The sequence below is a fragment of the Ciconia boyciana genome, chromosome 14, assembly GCF_034638445.1.
Source record: "Ciconia boyciana chromosome 14, ASM3463844v1, whole genome shotgun sequence".
In the NCBI taxonomy this organism is placed as follows: Eukaryota; Metazoa; Chordata; class Aves; order Ciconiiformes; family Ciconiidae; genus Ciconia; species Ciconia boyciana.
In genome coordinates, this window is record NC_132947.1 from 10,167,960 (window position 1) to 10,191,082 (window position 23,123).

At 39.2% G+C, this 23,123-nt stretch overlaps 1 protein-coding gene across 2 annotated transcripts in view; it reads right to left on the minus strand.

Annotated features, from left to right (window-relative positions):
• ARFGEF2 (ARF guanine nucleotide exchange factor 2) overlaps positions 1-20,359 on the minus strand; it is a 40,264-nt gene extending 19,905 nt beyond the window's left edge. Inside the window, exons 1-18 of one of the 2 annotated variants that reach the window (XM_072878767.1) lie at positions 20,062-20,359; positions 12,112-12,142; positions 11,201-11,324; positions 10,382-10,528; positions 9,266-9,445; positions 8,621-8,834; positions 7,865-7,936; positions 7,425-7,573; positions 6,877-7,007; positions 6,111-6,345; positions 5,746-5,845; positions 5,380-5,519; positions 4,143-4,251; positions 3,432-3,633; positions 2,538-2,649; positions 1,755-1,960; positions 756-840; positions 493-664 (exon numbers count right to left, since the gene is read on the minus strand). In XM_072878767.1, the coding sequence (XP_072734868.1) occupies positions 493-664; positions 756-840; positions 1,755-1,960; positions 2,538-2,649; positions 3,432-3,633; positions 4,143-4,251; positions 5,380-5,519; positions 5,746-5,845; positions 6,111-6,345; positions 6,877-7,007; positions 7,425-7,573; positions 7,865-7,936; positions 8,621-8,834; positions 9,266-9,445; positions 10,382-10,528; positions 11,201-11,324; positions 12,112-12,142; positions 20,062-20,200 (2,548 nt within the window). In that variant the 5' untranslated portion in view covers positions 20,201-20,359. Of the gene's footprint in view, positions 1-492; positions 665-755; positions 841-1,754; positions 1,961-2,537; positions 2,650-3,431; positions 3,634-4,142; positions 4,252-5,379; positions 5,520-5,745; positions 5,846-6,110; positions 6,346-6,876; positions 7,008-7,424; positions 7,574-7,864; positions 7,937-8,620; positions 8,841-9,265; positions 9,446-10,381; positions 10,529-11,200; positions 11,325-12,111; positions 12,143-20,061 lie in introns of both variants that reach the window. The other variant, XM_072878766.1, reaches the window with a different exon arrangement.
• Positions 20,360-23,123: the final 2,764 nt, after the last annotated feature.

Genomic DNA, 23,123 nt, shown 5'->3' on the forward strand with positions numbered 1-23,123 from the left:
CAGAGATCATGACAAACTTTCTGATCTCTCTCTTTTTCAAACGTTATCACAAGGACTATGTCACTTACCAGCCTCTGAACTATGACATGCTACTACTGATAGGCAGACAAAAAAAACCCAACCCAAACCGAAAACCCACGTGTTGTCTAGCACATAAAACCAAGAAGTTAACTTGCAAAGTAAGTGCCACTTTCAGTTATTCTACCATTTTCTCCCCACAATTCTGTTTCAAAAAAACCCCAAATGTAGTTTCCAGTGCCTCTCTGCAATGGTGCCACAGGCACTTACTATGTTTCCATCACAGAAGTAGCTGTATTAAGTAATAACTGAGCCAGTTTCATTCCAAGTATCTATATTAGCCATTCTAAATGTAACTTATGTATTGCACAAAGATGTTTTCAAAAAGGGATCTGAACTCCACTATACCATCCTGAAAGTTACTGCAATAGTTCAAAAGCACTGTGACCTTTCCAGTTTCTAGTTCCTCCTTACTTGGTTTACTACACTTGGTTGTAATTGCGTATTCTTTTGTCTCTTTCATTGCAATTTTCTTTCCTTCTATTTCTTCATAGATTGTGGATAAATACTCTACTGGCAGGTCTTTACTGTCATTGATTCCTCGATTCATTTTAATGTATTGATCCTTTGTCATTTTATTCTTTACCTGTAAGGACGAATGGAAATTGGATATCAGATTTCGAATGCAAGTTGCAGGGAAATTTGAACTTACACAAGTTTGTTTTTTTAATTCCTACCTGTGGACTGTGCAAGTCTGTAGTCAGCATTATAATAGAGTATGCCAAAACATAGGCAGTGTCAGCACTAGCAAACAGTGTTTGCCTAAGAGAGGGAAAAAACCAAAACAGGTTTTTAGAGCCCTAATTCCTCAATCCATTAGCTCTATTTGTACATGCAAGAAAAATACCCAGAAGGGCTATGCATTCAACCAAAGAGCTACTAGAGCCTAAAATTAGTCTTCAGAAATGCATGAAGCCCCAAGTGTTTTAAAATGCAAATAAAAAGGGGAAAAATATTAAAGCATCTTCTTCACAATGTTGAAAACTAGTGATGACTGGAATTTTCAAGTACATTCCCAACAGATTATACATTATCCTTCTTTGGGTAATCCTACAAAAGCTAAAGAACAGCTTATTTTTCACTCCCAGGGTTTCATAAAGAATTACACAAAACCAACACAGTGATGCACCAACTGGACTAAGGAATGGGAACCAATTAAGCCTGAACACCTAGCTATACTTCAGTGCTAATTTATTGCATTAGAAACAATAGCAACACTGCCTACTTGATGTCAACTAACATATATACATTTTGTTCAACATCTAATGGGCAAGCAAAAACATGTGTAACATCTTGTTAGCTATTTATGCCATGTATTTTTAATTTTAGCAATTGCTGCCGCTTATTACTGTTGTTTACACTTGACTGATCTACATGTTTTAAAACAGAACAGCTAACACAAAGACAATTTAACATAATTAGGGCTTCCCTCTTCCAACAATTCCTTCTAGCAAGTATTTGGGATTTGATGAAATGCCAGCATCAGTATACTTTCCATCCACAGTTTCCATTTTGCCTAGCTGCTGAAGAGGTTCAGCACCAATATTAGCGACAAGATCTGCTTCTCACACAAGCCTGTAGAAGTTCCTGACCTGATAGGAGTTGCACCTTGCCCCTAAGGGCCACAAACACAGCCATTCTTCAGGCACTTATTCAATACAAAGGTTTTGAATTACCGTTGGTTGCATTCAATATATCTAGCAGCAAACTTCTCCATTAATCTATCGATCTTCTGGGCTTCACCTGGCAGACGAAAACCTTCCAGAAATATACGTAGAGCAGAGACAAAGTCTTTTCCACAGAAATCAAGCTGGTCTACATAGGCGTACATCACTTCCTTGTTAAACTTGTTGCTTTCCCCAAGAAATTCCCCTACCTGAGTCTAAAAACACAAGAGACAGTTATTACTGTGTAATCCAACTGCCAGCTTTGCAAGAAAGTTTATAGTACAAGAATTGCACAGCTGTCAGTTTTGTAAGACTGATATGCTTCACTGAGCAGGCAGAACAACCGTTAGAGGGACGACAAGAAACCAGTGTCATTAGAAAATGCCTTTAGTCTGCATATTCTTGCTTCCCTCACTCCCCAAGGCAAGATCTGCATTATCGTAGAGCCAAGGAAAGCTGAATTGTGCCCAATTTCACATGCAGCGGAGAATGCTTTGCCACTGCAGTACATGATATTCCTTTGCTGGCAAGATACTGTTAATGCAGATAAAACGCATGTTCCCATTTATGGGGAATTCCTTCAGCACTTTATTGTAAACACAGCTACTTTACTAAAAAGCCTCGGACAGCAAGTACATAGAAAGTAGCATTGGTATTAAGTACCTTCATTAGAACCCTTACACTTTCAGTCACCTATTAATGAAATATGAACTAAAGAGAGAGTGCATACAGACATCAGAAGACAGGGGAGAAGACAGGATATTAATTATCTTATGTTGCATGTAGTCTTACAGAACAGAGGCGTTCTTCTTGGTGCAAAAATTGTGCAATGTCCTCTACTGTAGTGCCAAGCATTCCTTGCTCCTGTAGATATTGTATTCCTCTCTTTGGTTTTTTGTTAAACCTATTCAAACAAAAACATCGGGAAATTGAGACATACAATTGGAAAATATCACGGCCTATAAAATTTTAGCTTTACAGAGCCCTTCTAAACCAAAGATTCTGTGCTGTAGCTCTGTATCTTTTTTTCCAGTTAGAAAAAAAAGTCAAAGAATGTGCAACAAATGTATTAACTGTATCACATCTCAGGCTACATCTCAAAGGTACATTCAGTTGCTGATAAGCTTAAAAGTTATTCCTGAAAACTCACTTAAAAACTGACCCTTTTGAAATATTAAAAATTAGAGAGTTTCCATGAAATGTTAAAAATGTTGCTGTTAAAGACCTTTTTATAGCATTTACAGACATCAAGATCTTCAAATTAATGAAAAAGAAGTAAAGCATAGCTGGACAATGATTTAATTATCCAAACTCTATTTCAATAAAAGACAACAAATGGTGTAACAGCTGTAAGACAACATTAAGCCTGTTCGCTCAAATGAATTTCTCTAGGTATACACACACTTTCCTCTCTTCTGCAGCTGAACTAGCACAAAGGAAAGCTGTGAAACCACCCTCCACTCCACCCAAGATTTTAATGAATTCCTTTTAACTACGATAGCCTCCAGCTTTAGCTTTTGACAACAGCAGGCAAGAGTCTTCAGCATTAAGATCAATTTGTAAGTGTCTCTGCAGGTTTGACTGTGTAAGACCGTAAGAAACAATATGGTTGTACACATAGGGGGTTTTTTTGTTTGTTTGGTTTTTTTATAGTGAACATTTATTTTCCTGTCATACTGGACTTACAGTTCTATCCCATGTTCAATTATTTCCTTTTGTTGCTTGATGACTTCAAATTGCTCAGGATCATCTGGGACAGCAGTCTGGGTGCCAACACTTCCAACTCCTGATGACACAGTGGAGTCCAAGGAACTGACGCTACTCCGCCTCCCTCCACTCTCAAGGCATTTACCTTCAGCCATTTCCTGTTCAGATGGTTTATAGGAACCTGTTTATAAACAGGGTGAGACTTAAGTTATCCTGTTTAGTCAGAAACTTTTAGTTATGAAACTTTTAAATAGAAATTCACAAGTCAATATGCTTATATTACCATGTGTACTTTTTGGCAGTTTATACTACATGAAGATGCTATATTAATGCAATTCTAAAATAATCCAACAAAAGGCAGAAGAGCAGCAACAGCTATGGAGAAATTACTGCACTTCAACTTAGCAACTACAAGATTTGTCACATCTTGTTCTACATAAGCCAGCTTTTACAGTGTAGACAATGGCCTGGCTAAAGCTCTTAAACAGAACCCGTTTATTTAAACGGGACACTTGGAGAGTCCGTTACTACAACAGCATTAACAATTGTTTGTAAAAATACTTCACTTGTATAAACAAATCATTATGTAAAAACCTAGCATCCACACTTATGAATAGCTTCTAAACACTGAATAAACACAAGGACAAACTTATTAAACAAATTAGTCTCTCCGTAAGGAAACAATCTTACCCAAGCTAGCCTGATGATTGGGGTTCACATAAAGGTCTTTGCTCCATTCTACCATACATTTTAAAATAGAAACCAAACATTCAAGTCCTTTTTTCCTCAGGCTTAGTTCCTAAAAAATAAAATAAATAAAAAAAACCAACACAAAAAAACCCCCACAAAACAAACAAACAAAACCAACAACCTAAAACAACACCAAAACCCAAAACCAATATATGTATAGCCGTAAGTTTTTAGAAGGCATTACATTACATCACTCAAATCTTAGTTCATCAGTTAGGGGGAAATCTCTTGGTTATACAAAATTTCTGCCCCTTGACTATTTAGGTTGGATAAATCCGGGCCAAAAGCAACCATAACTGACACCAGAACACATTCCAGCTGCTTTAAGCAGATGGTCTATTGACAACTGATGAGTACAACCAAGGGGCAATATACACCAAATCCTAAATGCAGCCCCTTTGTTGTAGGAATAATTATGACCATCCACAGTAAGCCTCTATAGTGTCAGATCTCTCCACAAGCAAGACAAGCGTCTCACTACCTTAGCTGTACAGTAGGTGGTTCTATTCAAAATGTGAAACAAAGGTCTGCTGTTTTTTACTTCCATTTTCTGGTCAAAGGACCACGGAGGCGGGGGGGGCAGGAATAATCAAGCAAGCATTGATACAATTCTAATTGAAGGTGTGAGGTGCTCTCAGTTCCAAGATCAACACTGGCACCAAGTTCACTTCAGCCCCAAAAGCCATTAGGCTGGGCTAGAAAAAACAGTGCTATAGGCAAGGCCAATGTCAGAAATATCCGCTCTTGCTGAAAGCGGTCTATATTCCACCCTCCCCCTAAGGACTGGGAAAGTATAATTTTAAAAATAAAATACTTGTGGTGGAGATACAGCATAAAAAGTTTGTGCAAAGCAAACACAAGTTGAAAGTATTGCTGGTTCATAAGCCCCAGAAGGAAAGTCATTTGAGTAAGGCAGAGGAAAGCTCATTTGATTCTCTCTCCCATGGCAGCCCAACAAAAGAGCCCAGAACAAGCCGTGCTACAATGCAAATATGCAGAAAATCACCCAGTAAATTACTCATACTGCTTCAGCATCCAATTGCTAATTAGCTAACTAATAAAAAAGTAACATCAGTAGGTTACAGACAACACGAACCACTGGAAGTATTAATAATGATGCAGAGACAGCACCATTTATGAAAAAATAGTACCTTATCTTCAAAGCTGTTTTTCTTACCTGTAAAGGCGTCATTCCCAACTCATGCCCACTTCGTCCCTGTGCGATTTTGGACAAATCATTTACAAGGCGTTCAAATATATTAGCAGCGTTTAAATCACAGTCATAGTTAACATAAATATCCACTACACACTGGGCATCTTGAAAATAAAAGAAAGTGCAAGTATTAGGATTCAGTGTAATACCATTTTTAAAAGAAATCAGCCAGGTGGAGCACACAATGGGGATGAATCCAGACATTTAACCCAAGCACTATGGGATCAAATTCAATTTTTCACACTTAAACATTATATGTGGCATTTGTCTGCACAATAATTTTTATCTGCTGCCAGAGGAAGTGGCTGCTTTTCACAACAATGGAAATACCTGCACAAATTCTAGTTAAAGTCTGAATCACCATCCATTTGTGTTCAAAGGAGCTTGAAGAAGTCTCTAGAATATTCAGGAAGATCTCTTTGAAGAACACCTGCAAAATAAATGAGGTAAAGGTCTTGATGATCTGAAGCTTATTAGAACCATGTCAAATGTACAAATTCATTTCTATTCAGTAATTTCTCTTGAAGAGTATCATCTCATGCATATTAGGATTTGACTACAGTAGTAATATAGTAGTTTAGTAAGCAAACAAAACTAAGACATTAACATCTAAGTTCCAGCTGTCTTTTTATCACTGAAGTATTTTTATTCGAGAACTAGAGCACCGTAGAAGTGATAGATAAAAAGTCTCTCACCTCAATCTGCATTTTTAAATGGGTCTTAAAATTCGAAAGCAGCGTGAGAAAGATGGCAAGAGAGAGCTCAAATACATCAGGAACAGAAGAGACTCCATTTTTAGATAATGCTACACAAAGATATTGCTTGATTGCATTGATGAACATTTCGTGTGTCCTGAAAACTGGACCAGCATTCTGCAGTACTGAGAGAAGAAGCTGGAGAGACACTATCTTAGAACGCAATTCATGGGATCTAGAAAAAATTCAACATTAAATATATTTTTATTGTATTTCTGAATACATGCTTGTATTCAACATGAGCACTATAGCATTACTTCCATGTCAAGAAGAAATAACTGCTATTTTAATTCATTTCAGTGCAGGGGGGCAGGAGGGGTGGAAATCAGCCTGCAACTGATTTTGGACAACATCTACCATCTTAATTCGGAGATTTTCCAGGAGTACTAACATCTTAGATGAGGATCATAGATGCAACTCAGTGCTACTAAGAAGCATCCCCCCACTCCCCCACCAAAAGCTTCACAAATACTATAGTCAAGGCCACTTCAACTGATAAGATTAATAAGCCCGTTACACAAAAAAACCCCCTCAAGTATTAAATTTGCAATAATTTGAAGCAAGTTTCAATCCTAGATTCATCAAGCTAACTGAAACAAGACCCTGACAGGTGAGTTTTGAATACCTGCAGCTGCTATACAGCAGCTACTTAACTTTCTCCAAAAGCTACCTGAAGAGGCCAGTGTAATAACTACAGTCTCATTACTTGGGATCTGGTGGTCCATCACCAAGCGGTTTCATGGACAGCTTGCACAACGACCTGAATACAAGGAAGGCATCCTTTTGTAGAACATGGGAAAATTTGGCAGCAGCTTGATGTCCAGATACATCTGTTTCCTTGAGAGCAAGAAACACAACATTAGATCCTCAGTGAGACAAAGGAACAGAGCAATTAGGAAGATTCCACAGCTCCTCTGAGAATTAGCTACAGATTTAAAAAAATGGTACATTTGGCAAAGTTTAAAACTAAACCTAAACAGGACTACAAGTGATCCGGATCTTTTCACGCATGTTGACCAACTCTTCCCCTCTACCCCCACCGTGTATTAAAATACAACTAAGATAATCAGTTTTAGAACAGTTGTTTTCAATATCTACTTAAATTGCAGTTGCTGCTTCCTTTTCAAAGCTGAGCAGGACACATACGTTAAAGCTTCTGTCCCTTCCCTCCCCAAAATTCCACTGTATTAGTTGGCATGATAAAAACATTTATCCTTTTTTAAATATACATTAGCATTCAGTGAAGTTATTTACCAGATTATCAGTGGAGGAAACTGATTGCCCATCATCTGGAATCCCATTTGTTTGTACATTTTCATTACTAGAGCCGGAAAGAGCTGTATCTGCAGTCTCTAATGCAGGTAGAGCCTTAACTGTTTCTGTTACCCGCTTTTCTTCAGCCACTGAAGGGGAAAAAGGAAAACTGATTAAAATCACCTACTGAGCTTTTTTTATCCCATGACTTTGTGAAGCTCTACAACCAAGTGGGATGGAAGCAGCACAGGTTAACTAGAAAGTTTCTCAGCTACCAACAAAAGAACATTGTGAGACAATAAAAACCTGTTCTTACTGCCTTAGTAGGTGTTCGTGACAAGATACTTAGTGACAAAAAAATACCATCATGTTTTTATAATCACAGGAATAAAAGTTTGGCAATACACAAGCATCTATTCTACTTCAGAAGATTTCGCTACCTTTCACAGCTGACTTGACCACATCTTCCAAAATGCCTTTAACCATTTCCTTTCCTCCATCAGTTGTTTCCTCTAATGAAACACACAAAGAGACAATTCTGAATTTAGTACTTTTGTTTAGGAAGAAGATTAAAAGGACAAACATGACAGAGGTAGAAGGATTACAAATCATAGATTTTCTTTAGTAGTTCTCCTCTAAAGCCATTTCCAAGAAGTCATACAAAAATACTCATTTATGTTATTTCCATTATTTAAATCAAAGCACTGATATTTTTAATGCAGTGATTGTCATTTATATTTATCAACTGTTACAAACTTTTAGTTTTGGAGTATCCTACATTCCTAATTTGGATACAGTATATGCTTATGATAAGGTCTTCATAATACACATTATTTTTACCACAGGACTTCAATTACCTCAAAGTGATTCTGTCACTTCCCATATACCATAATTATTCTCTTCCTTTCCTTCCCCTTTATCAACTTAGTCAAGTCAAATTCCATTATAATTCTCTATATATAAACTAGAAATAGTTTTACTAGAATTCTCGGGAAAACACAAGCCTTTCTTCAACAGTTATAATGTTGTAGACACGAGCTAAGGATGGCCTGTATACTCTGAATAACCACTGAGAAAATGCAAGCATGATTTGAGCCAATAACCCCACTCACTTCTCCCCAAAACAGCCTAAAAGAGCTTTTTCCAATAGAAACATTTGTAACCAAAAGCAATAGACACAACCTATTCCTGTTCACCTGATGCTGAAAGAGTCAGATTCTGCTCCAACTTCACGTCTCCGTTTTCTGCCCTCTCAGGCTCACCGTTTGTTAATTCCACATTTACAGGAGCAGTGGATTTGCCTTCCTGATAGCTGTGCTTTAACTGACCAGTCTTTGGAGACCTGGTCACCACTTGAATTGCAGGAGACTGGGATTTTTGCTGATTTGTTTTTTCTACTTCTCTGGATTCCTGTATCTTGAAAAACCAATATGAAAAAGTTAATCTAAGGCCTAAACCTTGATAAGGGAAAACAGATGTCTATGATGTTCCTTTGTGAATTCACGTGTTAACAAGAAAGAAACAGTGAAAATATAATCACTTGGCCAGTCAAATTAAAAAGATGTGCTTCAAGCTTATTTTAAAAGCATCCCATCATTTGTTTATACAAAGCCATTTGGCAGAAACTACAGTGTGAAACCTTGTTATCAGCAATAAGCTTTATATTTTAATCAGTCAGTATGCTTCAGTATGCTTCACTGCAGGATTTGAGAAGTTTTTTAAAGTTACAAATCAAAAGATATCCAGTTACAATGACAGACCTATTAAAAATAATAATTAAAAAGTTTTGTTAATTTGTCAAGCCTAAACATTTGAGATGAGCAAAAGTAATAGTTACGTACAGCTTGATTTTCCATCCGTGTAAAAATGACATTTAACATCTGCGTAAGGGTAGCTTTGGCAGTTGTCTGATTAATAAGATTTTTACTGGCCAGATAGATGTTGTAACAGGTTCTAACAGTCTGAAGAATTGTTCCTTCATGAATTTCTATATACGGAGATGTTACTGCAGTGAGGAGAGCCTGAAAAAGCCCATAACAGTAAAAAATGAAATCTAAGCAAGGAGGCAGCAATATGCTTCATGCAGGTCTTCCATAATAATCAGTGGGTTTGTTATGAAACATGTATCTGTTTATAAGATGTTATAAGGAACTTCTAGTTCTCTGAAACAACATTTCAAATCAAAGAGAGTAACAGAACTGCCACATATCTCTGTGCTCTCCTGAGCTGTTAAAGTGTTTTATCACAACCAGTTTTCCACTAAGGAAGATATTCCACCTCCAAACAAAACAGTTATAGTTATATTCTATAGCTTCATTTCTACCACTAAGGGAGACTTCCACCTCCAAATGAAACAGTTATATTCTATAGCTTCATTTCTATGAAAGGGCCAATTGGTCTACACTGCCATCAAATCAGACTACTAGAAGGCTCACCAACTTCTAACCTCAGCTACGTTAGCCCAAGTAGATTTAAGAACCAGAACACACACCACTGGTACTACTATGCCTTGTTGAGAACATATACTGCAGATCTCTCTGGAAAAATGGACATAAGAGCAGACAGGCTAGAGCAGCAAGCCATTATACTGCATCAGTTACGCTGCCTTCAGTTGAAGGCTGATAGCAATTCATTGGCCTAATGAATGTGGGCATTACTAGCCTAGAAGATGAACATCGACCTGTCTGCAAGATAAAGTATCCAGGCCATGGCTCATCCCAGAAAGTACAAACATTTATAAAGTATTGCCTTATGTTCTGCTTCACCAAGAGGAAATACATTTCACATACCAATTCTGACCTGGTGACAGCCTCCCTAAATTCAGTGACACATCTAACAGTGTAAGAAATGGAGAAACTGGGCCCTAAGTAGTGCTTCGCATTAATCTTTTTTCAGTTACAAAATCAAAGACAGAGAAAGCAAATTAATATTGCACCAAAATGAACCAAATAAAATACCTTAATTATCTGCAGTTGTACTCCTTCATCTGTTTGAGGACCCTGAAAGCAATTGCAAATGGTTTCAACTATTCGGTCAATCAGTCGTTTCCCAGGAGCTCCACTGTCTGGAGCATTGCCAGTGATATGTCCATATGCAATGAGTTTCTAAGTAGAAAGAATGCAGGTTAGACAACCATATACTGTTAAGTACAGCATAAAAAGGGGGTTTTAGACAGCATACCTCACTTAACCAGTTTTAACACAAACCCTCAATAGTCTAGCTACCAAATACTTGGACTGGTCACACATCTAGACAAAACAGATTTAGTAAGTGGTAACACAAGCTTTTTCCACCCAGACCATTTCTTCCTACCATAACGAGACAAAACTTTTTAACATCAATCTTTGTACCTATTCACAGCAGAAAGGTTCTGCCCTTAAGGTGCATTTGTTTTTTCTGTAAGAATCTAAGGAGGAACAAGGTAGAAAGATTCCAGAGTCTGACCTCCCATCACATCAGTACTACAAGAAACACAGTGGTAAATATTCCTTTTAGAGGCAAAAAATCTTTACTGAACAATGTAAACACATTCCTGAGCTTCAGTAAAGGCTTGCTTCACTATAAAACAACACACACACACACACTTCTGACTTTGACAAGATGCACTTTCAGCCAAGTCTGATAATAACCTATTTTGCATGGTTATGCATCTGCACAGCTATATGTACTCAGGACAGTATTACTTCTTCACTCTAAGAATGCCAACAGCACACCAGATTTTTTGTAACTGCAGGTTTCTTCATTTCACTCTGTCCAAGTTTAAACAGAACACTCACCTGTAAACAATCCAGTGAAGTACTGACAATGCGTGGAGACTTTGACTGGCAGGCCAGTTCAAATGGAAGGAAATATTTATCTGCTTCAATGAAGTTTGCTTTTGGTGGAGCAGCAGTGCCTTCTCTAGGTCAGTTAAGAAGAGTTATTAATTTTTCTAAACATGTACTTCACAGCAAACTACACTTCCTCCTTTTCTAAATTTAAAGCTGTGTGGTACATAGCAGCATACAAATGTAATGCAAGTTTCTCTCACACGAGAGACTTTCTTTAAAGAAAGTTCAATCTTCTTTAAAACTCACACAAAAAACACTTTACATGTATTTATATTGCATCTGATCTTTTTCATATATTCTTCAACTTAACTCTTCCCTCACTACACTCCAACACCGTCCCACTACCTGAAATACTGGGGAACTCGTGATGATAAATCTATCAAAGTTATTCCAAATTAAACAAACAGGGCCCGTATGAGGAATACTAAGCAAAGAGAAACACATTTGGGGGCTCATTTTAAATCACAGCACAGTGCTGGAAAAGTGTTTTAAAATTTGGATTTAAGTAATATTTAAATTGGTATTCTTGATCTAGCTAGTTAAGAGCCTGTACTGTCAAACAGAGGATACCTACTGCTCTTTATGATTTCCTATCAGACTATATTAAGCCCAGTAAGAGGAAGTGAAAAACTAGCACCTTTTAGAAGTTATGCAATTTTTTCATAGTGAAATTCAGAGGCAGTTATGGCTTGAGTACCCATAGCCACAAACATTGTATAATTGGAACACATGGGCCATATCATGTTTTTGGCAGAAAGGTGTGTAACTGGATATTCACAAACTCATTGCTATAATGCCACTATCAAATTATTTGATTTGCTGTTTTCTGGCATAGTTTACAGCAATTAGTAATTTACCTTTGCTTTTCCAGCTCCGTTTTTATTTCATCTGGAAGAAAGAAAAAAAGTCAAAGCATTTAACACCCAACACCATTTATCACTGTCAACAACACAAATAAGGAAAATGTAATAAGGCAAAGCTGTTTCAAACCAGAAGTACTACACTTCAGTATCTGCTATTCCTTTCCTGTAACATCTTCAGCTTCAGAGACCGTAGACAGTTACACCATTTATTGGAAGGCCTATCTCTCAACTTCTACATGAAAAAGCTAATTTTCCAAACATTCTTAACAGAAGATATCTTTAGAAAACACAGGTATAGCATGCAATTTTTATTCAAGAGTAAGTCTACATCATAGAGAGCTCAGGTCTGCAGAAGTCTTTAAGCTACTGCATAAACCATTAGTTCAATGCCTCTGACCTTCCTGTTAACTACAATGCTAGTTAGCCTGCTTTTGTTAAACCTCACGATATGACATCAGCCGAACAAACTCCCAAAAGATAAGAAATCTTAAATGTATGTCATTTTGCCAGCAGAGCTTTTTTTTAATTACACTTTTAGGGAGCTTTTCATAAAATTAAATACAGAAGGAAAAAAAAAGTTTCTCTCATTCCTCTTGTATGCAGCAGCAAATCCCCAAGATCCTAGTATGGCTTTTTGAGGATTTCTAACATATCACCATGATGCACAATACAGACCAGAATACACTACACCAGACACAGCATAAGCGCATACTGTGAACACTGACAAAAAAATATCAAAAAGAGCACACACAGTAAGGCTGCACAGCTACAATCATTTGTAAAACCACATTGAATCCTGTCCATCCCACCCTATCTCATGCACCTTCAAATTATCACGCCTACAAAACTTGTTTCAATTGCAAAGTTATCAGAAACGGATCATTCAGTCAATACTTGTTCTCCACAGCTCTGGAGAGGCACCATTGTTCGGGATTAGGCATTCAGAGTTCAGATGATTTCAGTGCCATCTGTGAACCTCAATTTCTTTTGTCTCAGAAGTATCAATACACAAAACATACTAATGAACAAGGACTGCAACAAACACATATTACAGGTTTTTCACAGTCCTATTGTTCAATGAATGTTACAAGAATTAATCCTTGCAGAGCATGCCTATTTTGTAACGTTACTACCCCTATTTTATAGGGAAAATGGCAGCAAAATGCAGAGGAAACCTATATATCTACAACCTGTGAGAGATAAGCTACATCCAGGATTGGGACTTGCTATTCTGTCTGCCATACTCTCTCATTAACGAAAGCCAGCACAGTCAGCAGTCAAGAAAGCAGCAGTATGACATCCATTAGCAATAAGCGATGTAACAAGAACTGAAGGAACATTATCCACCCTATAGTCAACAAAAGAACAGACGACTGAAAATTTGAAGAGTCACAGGCCTACAATGCATCATGGCTCTGTTCAGAAGCCCACCATTTTCTAATCAAGACCATCATGCAACAACCACGCCCAGTAGTTTTAAAGGAGAGACAATTTTCACTTGCCAATATTGCACAAGCCAGTGGCAAGGCAACAAGCCAAGACAAGCGCATAGCCCTGGTGCCTGGGATTTCAGAATTACAAGTAACTTTGCAGCTCTGCAACAGTGCAAACCCACTGTTGTTGTCCCCTAATACTTCAGGCTTCAACTGGTAAAGGAGAGTCAACAGAATGGAGACTGTTGATAACAAATAACCAAGGTTTCCCATGCCACACAGACAGACAGTGTAAATCTTATCACAGCACCATTTCTTGGATCGCTGTTTTCTTCATTCCACTATCCAGTTGGTTTATCAACAAGATGGCTAGTCAGAAGTTGAATTCAGCAAAACTTGAATTCAGTCCTCTTGATTTTATTCATTTTCCCTATCTTTAACACCACATTATGATCCACATAGCTACTGAGAATAACATACACTAAAGGACCCACCAATTTATTGTGTCCCTATTTAGATCTATCTTATTATTACAGCAGCGTACTCCTGTTGCCTACAGGGACTGGCTGCTTAAAACACAGAGTTTTCTGGGTAGCTTTACAAGTTCAGAACTCTTAGTCCTGCCTCCAGGTCTTGGCAGAGAAAGGCATATTTTAGCTACAGCCAGAATCCCAAGTACAACAGGATGCCAGGGTGGTCAGCTATACCACCAGTAACTCTGTATTTCAGAAACTTTGAAGAACTAGGGTTTACAGGTTGGGTTGTTTTGGGGTTTTTTTTTTGCTTTTTGGTTTTTTTGTTTTTTTTTTTTTTAAATTGCAAAAACTCAACACTCTCTGAACTAAGTTTATTTTCCCAAAGCAGAAAGACTGCCCAAGTTAGACAAGTCGTTCTCCTTGCACTAAAAAATGATAATTTGTGTAGTTTGGAAATAAAAGTCTTCCTTGATTTGATGTTTTGGTCAAGTCAAACTAGACACCTTTTGAATACTCACAGGTATTTCTACAGCACATAAAATAGAAAGCTATTTTACGTATAAAAGAGTTGCTGCAAATTTTTTTCCCATTGGCAGATCAATAAAGTGAATATCAGAGATACAGAAAAAAAAATCCATATTTGATACATCTAGCTCAGTGAATGTGAGTTTTCTTTAGGGGCTTCCTTGTTTGCACACTTACCCGCTTCCCACTCCTCCTCAGCAGCTGCCACTTCAGAAGTTGTGGACAAGCCTAACTTGTGATCTTCGAGCTGAAACTGAAACTTGTTTGATGTCCACTAGTCTGGCCAGCCTATTACTCAAAACTTGTCTCAGTTCATCCAGTTCAATTTTGGCATCCTTCTTCCCATTGCACCCAACTGCTGGCAGAAGGAAAGCTGGAGGTCATACACACCATCTTCATTCTGCCATACTATTTTGTGGGAGGTGGACAGGGAGGGCTTCTTGGGGGGCCCCTTGGAGCAAGGGGAAGGGATCCAAAATAAAAATTCCTCACCTAAAAATTGTTTCTAAAAAAAAATAATTCAAACTACAGTAGGAATATTATAGCAATGGGTCCACCCAAGAAAATAAAAAGGTTATTTTGTAAAATTTAATACTGTACAAGAAAAAAGGTTTCATTGTTAGGATATGATATACTCAGCTACAGAAGTGCTCACTTCCACACTTAAGGTGTAACCAAGTAATGCTATTTTTTTCCAAATCTCTATATCCTACTGAAATAATTTCACTTTCTTTCAGAGCAATCACTTTCCCCCATACTGTTTGTTAGCAAAGCAGCATAGCAAAAAAAGTTTTGAATCAAAACTCCATAAAGATTTTAGCCTTAAGGAGACATGATCATGCCCATCTTTAGTGATAGTTATATTAGATAGTGCATTAGAAAAATATGTAAGAATAGCTTCCCATATTAGAGCAATGACAATTTCACTCTCAGAAATACCCCATGAATTAAAAAAAAAAAAATCTAACCAAGGCCTGACCAAGTTCCCCACAATTTTTCTTTATATAAAGGCTTTTCTAAAGCCATATAAAAACATCTGCACCACAACAGTATTTTACTAGATAATGCTGGCAGAAAATAATAAGTGAAAGGACAAAAGCAAGATACAGGCATGCCTCTGCTACTGATTGCATCAAAATAGTTTGGAAATCTCCACATCTGAAGCACTTATCTGGTGGTCTGACCACCAAAAGTGAGTGAAACAGAAATTGTTGCCTAACAGAAGTCTGTTACCACGAACAGCTTGCCAAGCGCCAACCAGGCATCGCCAGCTTCCAGAAACCTACTGCACCATCACTCTCCTCTTCCAGTCACGGGATTAAGGGGCACAGCTCAATTCCCTTCCACAGCTACAGAACACAGTCTGAATTTTGGTCAGCGTACGGTCATCACAGCACAACACCGACCCCTCACTCGGTGCTTTTGGTACCAGAGCTGCCTGCTACTTTCAAGGCCAGAATGTATCGGCATACATTGCACCTACTTCAGTCAGAAACATCTTCAACTCCGGGCACTGCGTGTGCTGCCCACTCAACACAAGCCTTTCAGCATTCCTACCAGGCAACACAACTGGAATAACAAGCAAGGCCTTGCAGCAATTCCTTCCAGAGCTTCTGGCCATAATAAAAGCAGGGTGAAGCTCATGCTGAGAGTAACTACTGTTCTATATTAGATGGATGGTTTAAGTTCGCTTGTATTGAAAACTATATATTAAAATGGAGGAAAAATTTGCCTGCCTGCAATTAGATGCATCCTATGTTAATATACAGTCAAGTTTGTCTCAGTGGAAGCAAATTAGTTCCTGCGCCGAAAGTGGCGTAGCTTGCATTAGCACAAGGACACAAGCAATGCCTTTCCATAGCTTGTCAGAACACCAGACAGCAGTGCCGATACAAACACATGGATCAGCAGCAAAAGCTTCCCTCCCCCCAACCCAGTAAAGTCTTCCAGGCTGCCTTAAACTTAAATCAAAAAAACCCAACACCCTGCATTTATTGATTCTATCGATCTACAGAGAACCCTTTAGAAAAGGCTGCCACAATGAAGCAAGACTACCTCCTCTTTACCCCAGCATTCTCAAAACATGCTAGCCAAGAGGCTACTAAAATAAGAGACACAAACTTATTTTAGACATCTGTCATTTATACCCAGAGACTTCTTAAACACACAACCAGATTTCTAAGTGAAGGCATGGTTTAAGAGATTTTTTTTTTTTTAAAGTCATTAACAAGCTAACTGAACAAATTCTGATGTTTACAAAGCTCAAAGATATGTATGTGGAGGTGCCTAGGCAAGCAAAGAAGGGCACATAACCAGGTTGTCTGCACAGTATGTCATTAAAAACAGTCCTAATAGGGCAAGAGTAATAGTTTATACAAGAGACCCAAACGCACAATTAGCATTAGTCCAGTATGAACTGCTGTGATACATAATGTCTCTGTAAATTTTTCAGGATAGAGATTATTTCAGTAGATTTACTAAGAACCATGTGTACCTAGAGCTCCATGTAAATGCTTATTAAGCAACTATTTTTATACAATACACTGCCTGTCTGTTAAAAACAAGTTTTCTTAAAAACACAGTTTTCTAAAGCAGAGCAGAACAGCTTCTCTGTTTAAAAAGCTCCATTTCTCCCAGTCTCTCCTGGGGCTTACTGGCACTGAGAGTACAGGATACAACCGTTACACCTACTGATGAAGCAAGAGATTGAATGAAGGAATTTATTCAAACTCTGCTTACTCAACATTAACACTGTTTATTTCAAAGGAGGGGGAGGACAGAGAAAAAAAAAAAAAAACAACCCCAAAAAACACCACCGGGAACTGGTTTTGTTCCTTTTTTTACACACTTCTTGTGTTTATGTCCTATTTGAGCCTATGTTACTTCTCATTTCTACAAAGTCATTAAGATATTTTGCAGTCCAAAACTGCATAGTATTAGTCCAGTGAAAGGTATATTATTGAGAAAGGAAGAGAAAAAAGGGTAAGAACAGTTTAAAATTAGAACGATTAAAACAATTAGAACGGATTAAAATTAGAATGAAAGAATACCTCCATAAGAATTTCCTACATAAGAATGACAGCAATTTTCAGTAGTAAATTACTTAAGTTCTCAGGAGTTGAACACATTCAAAACAATAAAGAACTCATGTAAAAGAAAACAAGAGCATCATTCCCACAGTTAGAAATATCTTCCTCTGTCTCACCAAACAAAAAATTTAAAGCATATGTAATTAACAGAAACACTACTGCAGTAAAACTACAGCAGAAATTGTAGGAATAGTTGCAGGTTAATTTATATTAGGTAGTTGTAGCATACACCAGTTCCTCTCTATTTAGAAAAAAGATGCATCATAGGCTTCCCTAGTGCCAAGAGCAGGTATCATTTACACATGACCCATGCCTGTGTTGACTGGTTTAGAAATGGTACGAGACAAGACTCCATTAAAAAGACCATTGTATAAATAAGACAGCACAGCAAATGGAATTTAGTAAGAGGTAGAAAGGGATTACTCAAAGTATGACACGGAGAAAAGAAAAAAAAGATGACAACAGCTGACACAATTACCAGTTTCATAAAAGTTAACTTTACATTTCTCTCAAACTGAATTAATTTTACTCAGAGTTAACTGGACTTTTTTATTATTATTCAAAACACTGAAGCTTCTTTCATCCATAACAGTTTGTGTAGATTACAAAGTTTGGCCTGAATTCTTCAGACTGCAAGTAATGTTCTTCCCACGTTTCCTAGCATATTTGCTATTGCGCAGGGCTTGATAATTAAGCTAACACTTTTGAAACTGAAGTCATAGTCTTAGTATAAAGTATAAGCTTAATTAAATTGAAGTATATGTAAATAAAACTGATTTTTTCATTTGAGTAAAAAAGAGCTTAACCTAAACAGAACAAAGGGGGGGATATCACATGTAAGTAAAAGAAATCACATTCATGTTGGCAACTTAAAATGATGCAACAACATTCACCAAATACAACAGAGATCCTTTAGTACAGTAATCAAGGCCCTGCTAGGGCAGGACAGTTGAGCAACAGAAGGTTATCTATTCATGCTGACCTCTGCTTTAGTCCTGGAAAGCACATGGACCTTTTTTTCCAAGCAAGATTAGCAAAAAAATGTCCATCATCAGAAGCATTAACTACCCTCAAATGTTCTGTGCCTTAAAATATGCAGACATAGAATAGTTATAATCCAACATGCAAATGCTAGTAGGTAGCTATCACACAATACACCCCTCCCAAAATCATAATCTTTGATGTGTTAGCAAATATAGAGACCTTCACTAGTAATCTCTCAAGAAAGTTCCCTTTCTCACCCTCTAAATATATTTACATAGCAGCAAAACAGGTTTCCAGTCCTGTAAATGGGTTGAGTGTGTATTGGGGGAGTTGGGGAAGAAATCAGGAAAAGGAAGTAGGAAAAGTAGTCTCTACCTGCTGGGGCACACATGTTATACTACTGCTCACAATGTCAACTTTAAATAATAAAAAATACCCTTCTGTGTGGTTACCTTTCTGTGGATGTACTATCACTACAATTAACTCCTACAAATTTCTTGAAGGCAAGGACTGTGGGAAGGAAGATAAAAATGACAGCTATTTTTCAAGCTTGCTTTCACAGTCCCTTGGACAGAATTCTGGGTACAGTAAATGTTCCCAAATTAAAGGGAAAGCGTTGGCGCAAAGCAACCAAAACTGTAAGAGATACGTCACTTTTGCAAATTAAGAAAGGCCATAGAGAACTCCAACTGTAAGAGCTATACTGCTCTACCCAGCTTAATTTTTCCTCCTTCATGACATACCATATGTTTTCAGAACTTTAACACAGAGATCTAGATCATCAATTTGTACTTGCAGATTTCAGGACCAGTCCACCAACTTCACAAAAAGTATTTTCAGTTCTGCAAGACACCACAGACATTCTATGTATTTGGCTACACTGCTAGCAGTTTATAGCCAGTCCAGCCATGAGCTGGAGATAAGATATCAGAAGATGACTAGCCCTGGAAGATTTCAGACTCTGCAAGTCAAGGACCTTAAACAGCCTGCTTCCTAGTTTAAAAGTTTATAATTAATTTTCTCAAAATTGGTGCTACAGTGACAAGCCCAAACCCCTTTTATTTCATATCGAGACCAGAACTTAAAAAGCTAGATATCTGGGGTTTTTCCCCTCGTATTTGCACACATTGCATTAGAGAGAGAACTTTCCCCCCACTCCAAAGTGCCGAGCTCAGCCTGGGCCCCGGCCGGCAACCTCGCAGCTGGGGGCCCGGGACTCTCTCGCACCCCGCCGGGGACCCGGCGTGGCAGAGGGCACCACCCGGGGCGCGGGGGCGGTAACGCCGCCTCCCGCCCCCCCGCAGCGGGCGAGCCGGGATCGCGTCCCCCCGCCGCCACGGGGCCCTCTGTCATCCCCCGGGCCGGGGAGGGGCCGCGGCTCCCAGGCCGGCGGAGGCGGGGGAGTCCCGCGGGCCGGGCCGGGCCGGGCCGACTCACCCAGCGCCACCTGGCAGGCTCTCCGCAGCTGTCCGTGCGGGGGCCGCTTCGCCTCCTTCTCCGCCAGGATCTTCTCCAGGGCCCGCGACACAAACATGCTCTTGGTGCGGGCGTCCTGCTCTCGGGCCGGGGGCTGCATGGCGGGGCGGCCCCGCCGCGGGGCAGGGAGGGAGGGAGGGGGTCGCCGGGGCCGGCGCTCAGAGCCTGCGGCCGCGCTGCGGCCCCATCACCCGGAAGAGACGCGCCTCCTTCAGCGGCCGCCACCGCGCCACCGCCACGGCGCCGCCATATTGGCACTGTCACGTGACTCGGGCCCCCACCACCCCCTCCCCCCCGCCTCCCCGCGGTGACCTCCGACCCCTTCCGCGGTGCCGACAGTGACAGGCGGCGAGGGGTGGGCGGGGCTCGCGGAGGGGGCGGGGCCCGCTGCCGTCCCCGGGCCGTGACAGGAGCGGCGGTGCGGGCGGTGCCGGCGGGCCGCGCCGGGGAGAACCCAACGGCGGGCTGGAATTAATGTAATTAACGGCACCGCCCCGCAGCTTCGGGCTGCTGGCGAGCTGCTAAGCTGTTTATGGCCGTCAGCGCGCTTCTCTGCGCGGGTGTCTGCATCACCAGCTTCCCCGGGAAACGGGGCTCCCGCACACCCCGCGCTGGGCTCCTCCCGGCGTTTTCAAAAAAACTGGCCCCTTTTCTTGTCCCTACACTTTCTGGGGGTAAAACCCGATTAAGTTCCTTGCTGTAATGCAAAATGCTTAAGTGGAAATTGGTCTGTTGGGTCTCGGGTACGAATTTCAGTATCAGTAAGAACTGCAAGTACAGTTACTGCTGCAAATACTCATATTGGTTAAGTTATAATTACTGAAAGGGAAGTCGCATTTTATACTCATTTTTATAATGCTTCTAATCTAAGCATCTCAACATTTGCATTATCACCGTTAACTTTCACAGAACAAGTCCTGTAAAGAGGCACTGAGAATGTACACATGTGAAAGGCCCAGACAAAGTCGTATATTAAAGACTAATCGCTAAAAATTAAATTTCAAGTCCCAGAAATTGAATCTCCTCTTATAACCTTGTGCCCAATTGCATCTTCTCCCTTTACCCTTTGGCCTACGTGGTAGGGTACCTTATACCCAAAATCAAATTCTGGACTCCATGAAAGCCCGTGTAATCTTTGGAAATAATCTGTAGAGGTAATTTACTCCACTGACACTCTCCACCATAACCTGGCAACCATTACTGGAACACAGTCATCTCTTCTATGTCATTCCACATCAGATTAAGACGTCATCAAATTAAGACAACCACATCTAACTGAGAATACAGGGGCACATTAGATTGGCTAGATTGTAATTTTATTTCCTTATTTCCCAAGCAGCAAGACTCTAATTCTTTAAAATGTCATTAATGGATCCTCAGTATCAAGTTGTCAAGAGCTGCAGTTTTTGTCCTAGAAACCACTAACCAAGGCTCCAAACCCAAAACACCTGTGCAAAGCATTAGTTTAGTACTATTCCACAGGGAAAATGGACAGGTGCTTTGTGATCACCTTTATTGTCCAGAGGTTTCTGTGGACTGGTTCACACAGAGCTGAGCTGAGGACTCCAATTGTATGGAAAAATATGAGTTAGGGGATAGGAAATCAGAAATTATAACAAGGCCGGATAAGAAGCAGGGAAGGGCCTCTAACTGGAAACAATTTTTAAGGTTTGATAGTATCTGAAGACTTGGGTTTTCCTTGAAGATCAGCAGTTCAAGTATGGGTGTGATATGAGTGTGATTTCATGGCTTGTCATTAAATCACAATTTATCACGGTGTAACTGCCTCAAAAATCTGCTAGTTATATCTGTTCTCTTAACAGTAATAGTATGTTCTGCTTCTTCTGCTACCAGAAAATGTACCACGTAATAAAGGTGAGACACTGTTGGAAGGTTAAAGTCCTTCTGAGAGTCTGTCAGCTGAAGCTGTCATAAGGCAACTGACTTGAACTTTCCTCTGCGTTAAGTGAATAATGTACGTTCAGAATGAATCGCTATTCCAAGTCAGAATCACAGAAATGCGAGGCTGGGAAGCACTTCAATAGATCACTTAGTCCATCTCCAAGCACAAAGGCAGAATGTTGCCTCTTCATGAAAAGCTCTAATAGAGGAGATTCAACAGCTTTTCACTTAGTTGCCTCCAGTGTTTCACTAACTATCCAATTAGGAAATTCTTCCTAATATCTGGTCTGGATGTTAAGTACTATCCATTAGCAGATGGAAGGACTCTATTATCATGGTGATGGGAATATCAGAAAAATAGAGACAAATAATGTAGAAATCAGGGTATTAAATGTTTTTTTTAAAATGAAGATATTTTCAGATTGTGACTATAGGTTTTGTTTTCTACTAAAAGTGTCTTACAGTCTGGTTCTTCCTGTATTTGGTTTGAATTTCTGGTCTCCTATTCAAAAGACATTCATTCCTGTTATCATATAGATGTGCTGATTTCACTCTTCTTGTACCCTCGGTAACATAATTGTTTTTACACTAAGAGTAGATTTCATCCTCAAGCTTTGTGCTGATAGTTTGTGTATTAATGTCATCGCACAATATAGTGAAACATGTAATGTATGCTTCTTTAGTAGCAACTAACTCCATTAAATATTTAGAAAAATGCAGCTGATTTCAGAATGCTGAAGCAGCCCATATTTTTTCCTGGTGTTTTCCTAACAGGATTCAGTATGCTACTATTTTTAAATAGTACCAGCTATGTAATCATTTTATATATTTGCTATTTATTTATAAAGTGTGTTACACATCTAAAAGTGTTAGGTATTAAGTCATTACATGGTCTAGTATTTTGTAGGGGGTATCCAGTTCGATGAGATATTTCATGATAGCCTTTGGGCTTGTGAACATATTAAGGTTTTAAACCTTATTTGTATATCTTTGTATGCCTGTGATCACTTAAGTGTGCCATTTCTGAGTAAACCACTTTGGGTATCAGGGGGTTGAGAGACAGTTTATATGCCAGGTGGTTGAATTCATTTGCATTAAAGTCTAAAATACAGATAGTATAA